This window comes from Cynoglossus semilaevis, chromosome 17, assembly GCF_000523025.1.
Source record: "Cynoglossus semilaevis isolate Cse_v1.0 chromosome 17, Cse_v1.0, whole genome shotgun sequence".
In the NCBI taxonomy this organism is placed as follows: Eukaryota; Metazoa; Chordata; class Actinopteri; order Pleuronectiformes; family Cynoglossidae; genus Cynoglossus; species Cynoglossus semilaevis.
In genome coordinates, this window is record NC_024323.1 from 14050855 (window position 1) to 14055280 (window position 4426).

At 43.5% G+C, this 4426-nt stretch overlaps 1 protein-coding gene across 1 annotated transcript in view; it reads right to left on the minus strand.

The window, feature by feature from the left end:
- Positions 1–238: 238 nt before the first annotated feature.
- Positions 239–4426, minus strand: part of LOC103393542 (pyruvate dehydrogenase (acetyl-transferring) kinase isozyme 2, mitochondrial-like) — a 9325-nt gene continuing 5137 nt past the window's right edge. Inside the window, exons 5-11 of the mRNA XM_008330541.3 lie at positions 4339–4426; positions 4087–4164; positions 3871–3947; positions 3100–3198; positions 2140–2250; positions 1933–2046; positions 239–1830 (exon numbers count right to left, since the gene is read on the minus strand). Coding sequence (XP_008328763.1) covers positions 1687–1830; positions 1933–2046; positions 2140–2250; positions 3100–3198; positions 3871–3947; positions 4087–4164; positions 4339–4426 — 711 coding nt within the window. The 3' untranslated portion in view covers positions 239–1686. The remainder of the gene's footprint in view (positions 1831–1932; positions 2047–2139; positions 2251–3099; positions 3199–3870; positions 3948–4086; positions 4165–4338) is intronic.

Below are 4426 nucleotides of genomic sequence, written 5' to 3' on the forward strand. Positions count from 1 at the left end.
CTGAGTGTGTTTGTGTGTATACGTGTGTGTGTTTGTCAGGTTTTCAAAAAGTGAGGATTGGAGATTGACTTTCACTATAATTTGACCACAAGAGTGAATGAAAGTGTGAATGTCTCTGTATGTGACCCTGTTGTGGGCTGGACAACTATAGGGTGGGGGAGGAGGGGCAGGGGTGTGGCCCCCCATTCTCAGCCTGTGAAAATGAATCAATAAAAACACAAAGAGAAGAAAATGTGAATTATTTTCCACATTTTTTTAATTATCATTTTCAAACCCGTCTTTATAAAAATATAGAAATTCAGAATAAACAGAAATTTCACAATCAAATTCAGGCACTTCATACAAATACACAGTGTCCTGGTCTCCTTTATATACTGTATACACATATTATATATATATATATATGTATATATATGTACAGGTACATGCAGTATGTCATATAGAATTCACAGTAAAATCACAACAGATAAGATTTCATTGATTCAACAAAACCAAACTTTAACCCAAGATGAATAATCAAGTTGTGGCTGTGGATAAGACACACACACACACCTACACACACACACACCTGTTAATCCCTAACCCTACTGTAGCAGCAGAATGTGTGTTTACCTGCATCTTAAGATAAACCTGAGTAAAAACGACGACACGTCGACTGAGTGACAGACTCACAACGGAAACATTGGAAAAAAACATCGTGTCATTATTCCAAGATACCCTCTTACCCCCCCCCCTTCTCCTCCCCACCATTTTCCACAGCTGTTGTTGAGGTAACTGTTGTGAAAGGACAGTTAGGTGAAGATGTGTGTGTGTGTGTGTGTGTGTATTTTTTGTGTACTGTTGTCTGGTCCTTCAGTGTGTACAGTATCAGGACTTGGTGCGTTTTCTGGCACAGAATTTCTTTAGGCAAAAAAATAAAATAAGCAGAAAAAAACAGCATTAAGGACAAAAAAAAGAGACGATAAAACTTTTTTCTACTTTGCTCTTCGTTAGGACAAAATGAGACGAGGAGGAACAAAACTTCATCTCTGCAAGATCTTCAGTTTATAAAAGAAAACATTGACAATTCAGACAAATTCTCTGATGAAACCATTTCTTCTTCTCTCTGTGTTCATTGTTTTTTTTTTCATCACTTTGTTGGGAGCTACAGTAACTTTGACTTTTTTTCATATCTTGCAGAGATGTGAGTATTGATTTCTCCATGGTCTCAACGGCTAATGAAAAAATCTCCAGCTGATATTTGACATATTTGTTACATCGTGTTTTTCTCTCTGATTCTCTAACTCCACGTCAGGACGTTAGAAGCTAAATTCACACCTGTGAGGAGCGATCGAAGCTGATGTTGGTCAGAAATGTCCGTCGTCTTTTGTTCTTCTGAATCTTCTCTCTCTCTCTCTCTCTCTGACCGTCTTGTTAATTCAGACTCACGTCCACCTTCTTCTTCCTCTTCCTCTTCAGCAGCAGACTTGTGAAGAACACAGGAGGGACGTTCTCTTAATCAAGAAGACTCCGTCACAGTCAGGACAGTGATTCGGGGCCTGCTGTCTCTTCTCCGGACCTCGGACCGGCCCTGGACCACAGTTTTGGTCCCACCGTGTCATTCCTTCACAGGTCAGTTTGTGGACACCTCATGAATTACTCGTAATCACGTTCACGCAACGTTTAAACACCACCACCACGGCCGAGTCACTTGGCCATGCGGTAGACGGCCATGTCCAGTGGCTCCTTGGAGGGCGTGCACCAATCATCTGCCTCCAAACTCAACTTGTAGTGACGCAGAGCTGTCTTGTTAAAAACCGGCAACCTCTCCACCGAGTCTGTGGACAAGGCCTGGAGACAGACAGGAAGTGGGAACGAGTACGTGTTAATTCAAGGTCTCCTCGTTAGCTTCACATTTATTTTTATTTTTTTTTGGGGTGAATAATATTTTACCTTCAGGTGAATGATGGCGTCCGTGCCGCACCCCTCCATGGAGTACAGCTGTAAATCCCCCTGGAAGTAACGAGCGTAGAGTCGAGAGATGGGCAAACCGTAGCCAAACCCTGCCTGCACACACACACACACACACACACACATTAGTACTATTCACTTCTCAGTGGTGTGTAAGTGAAAGGTGTGTGTTGCCGTGCAGTTCTGTACCAGTGGAGCTCTGTGTTTTTCTCCGTAGCTGGGTCTGGGGGCTGTGGAGTACATGTAGCTGAACAGACGCTCCGTCTTCCTGAAGGGGACGCCACCTCCTCTGTCACTCATCTGTGGACAGAAGAAGAAGAAAGAGGTGAATATACCTTATAATATATATAAGAGGTGAATAAAGAAGAGACTAAAAACCACTGTTTTTGAGGCCCCGCCCATAACACGTTTTGAAAATTTAAAAGTTATTTTTTAGTAGATAAAATGATATAATAAATCAGTACAATGTCCCCCACTACTGGACAAATAAAAAAAAAATACTAAAAGTAAATTTAATCTTCCTTAACGCGTCCCTTTGCAACAGCTCTGCGTCCCCTTTTGGAGGGGCCACCCCCTACTTTGGTAACCAATAGACTACAGAATACTTTATGTCTGTTCAAAATACTCACAAAATACATGTAACCATGTTTTTGTGTGTGTGTGTGTGTGTGTGTCCTCGGAGAATCCCCACAGCTGGGAGCAAAGGTCGCAGGTTATCAGCACCAGTCCATCCTGTCCAAATATGTGTGTGTGTGTGAGTGAGTGACAGGTGATGAATTAACTTGTATCTCAGTGGGTGGAGTGGGTTTATATCAGGTTAATAAACAGAGTTGAGTCGAGGACACGGATACAGCGCGTGTGCGTGTGTGTGTGTCTGTGTGTTCCCATATTTAGAACAAATTAGTTCCGAGCAGAGAAGAAGAAGAAAACACTGCCTCTGTTTGTGTGAATAATCAGATTATTTAAACACACACGAGGTGTTCGTCTCAGACTGGTGTGAGGAGATTATTGTACTTTTTAGTCTGAGGTAATTCTCACTGCTGCTATTCTGGGGTTATTGATCCGTCTTGAAGAACATTTGTTTCAGAGAAGGATTTAACATTCATTTTCAGGGCACAGATTTGTGACGAGAGGCTCCCAGTGACTCACTTTGATTGACAGGTCCTCTCCCCCCAGAGCGACCATGACTTTGATGGGCGGCAGGTGACTGCTGGCCTCGTGGTTCTCTAATGTGGCTCTCATGGAGTTCTGTAGAGAACAGACACAGTTGTTTATCCAGAACCACACCATAAAAACATATCATAAAAAATAATGAGCACCAATTTACAGCAGATAACAACAGATCTTCTCTCTGTCGCCGCGCGGACTGTTGACCTTCAGGTCAAACTGGATCAGAGTCAAATTGATCATTTACCCTGTGTTATATTTAAACCACAGAATTATAGAAACCCGGGCCGTGACTCTGGGTCTGATGCCATGATGTTTAATGGCGGCAGTTTAACCTTCACTCTCTTATGTAACTGCAGCTCATTCCACAGAGTGGACGCCATGAAACATCACGTAGGCTCATCTGAACTGGCCTGAACCGTCATGGCGACAGCCGCTCGCCTCAATGACCTCAAGTACTTCAGCAAATACACAGATAACCAGAAGGTCATTCAGAGCGGCGTTAAACACTTCACTGGAATCATTGGCCGTTTCCAGGCATCCAGGGTGTCGGCTCAGACTGAACGGATCCGGCCAAGATCAGTTCAGCCAGACCCGGCAGCCCTGGACCAGTGGAGCGGGTCACAGATGTTACATTGAAAAAAAAAAAAGTCTGTTTTGTTTTATCTCTGTTTAAATAGTTGAAGGCTTGGCAGGAGGTAATGAGGAGGGGGACTCAAGGGGGGGGGGTGTAGTGAATGTTTGTAGTGTTACCTTGAAGAGTTCAAAGACCATGTGGTACAGGTGAGATGGGATGTACGATATCTGGATAGGTTCTCTGGCACTGTTGGCTGGTGGAGAGAAAAGACACAGGATAGAGCGTCAGTACTGAGTGTTGGTACTGAGTGTCGGTACTGAGCGTCAGTACTGTTGGTTCACAGTTCAGTCAGTGATGAAAACAAAAACACAGTTGTGGGTTTAGTGTCTCACCATTGATCTGCCTCAGCTCCAGCTCAGGAGCTCCCAGGTAATACTGCTCACACAGCAGCTTGGCGCTCTCATAGGCATCTACACAGAATGGAATACATACGGAATATATTGATATATATATTTCATAGTGATCGATGTGTTAATGATGCATTCAGTTTGTCAATTTGGTTAGTTTTATGGTCTGCAACCCTTAGGTTTGTTTTTTTGAATACAGTTCTTATCAAAATTCAAACAGGAAGTGTGTCTCTTTACCTCGTACGATTTCCGTCACGTCACACATGGAGTCGATGCAGCCGATGGTGTGGGGGGGGGTGGGGGTGGAGTTGCCGTGGAAGACCAT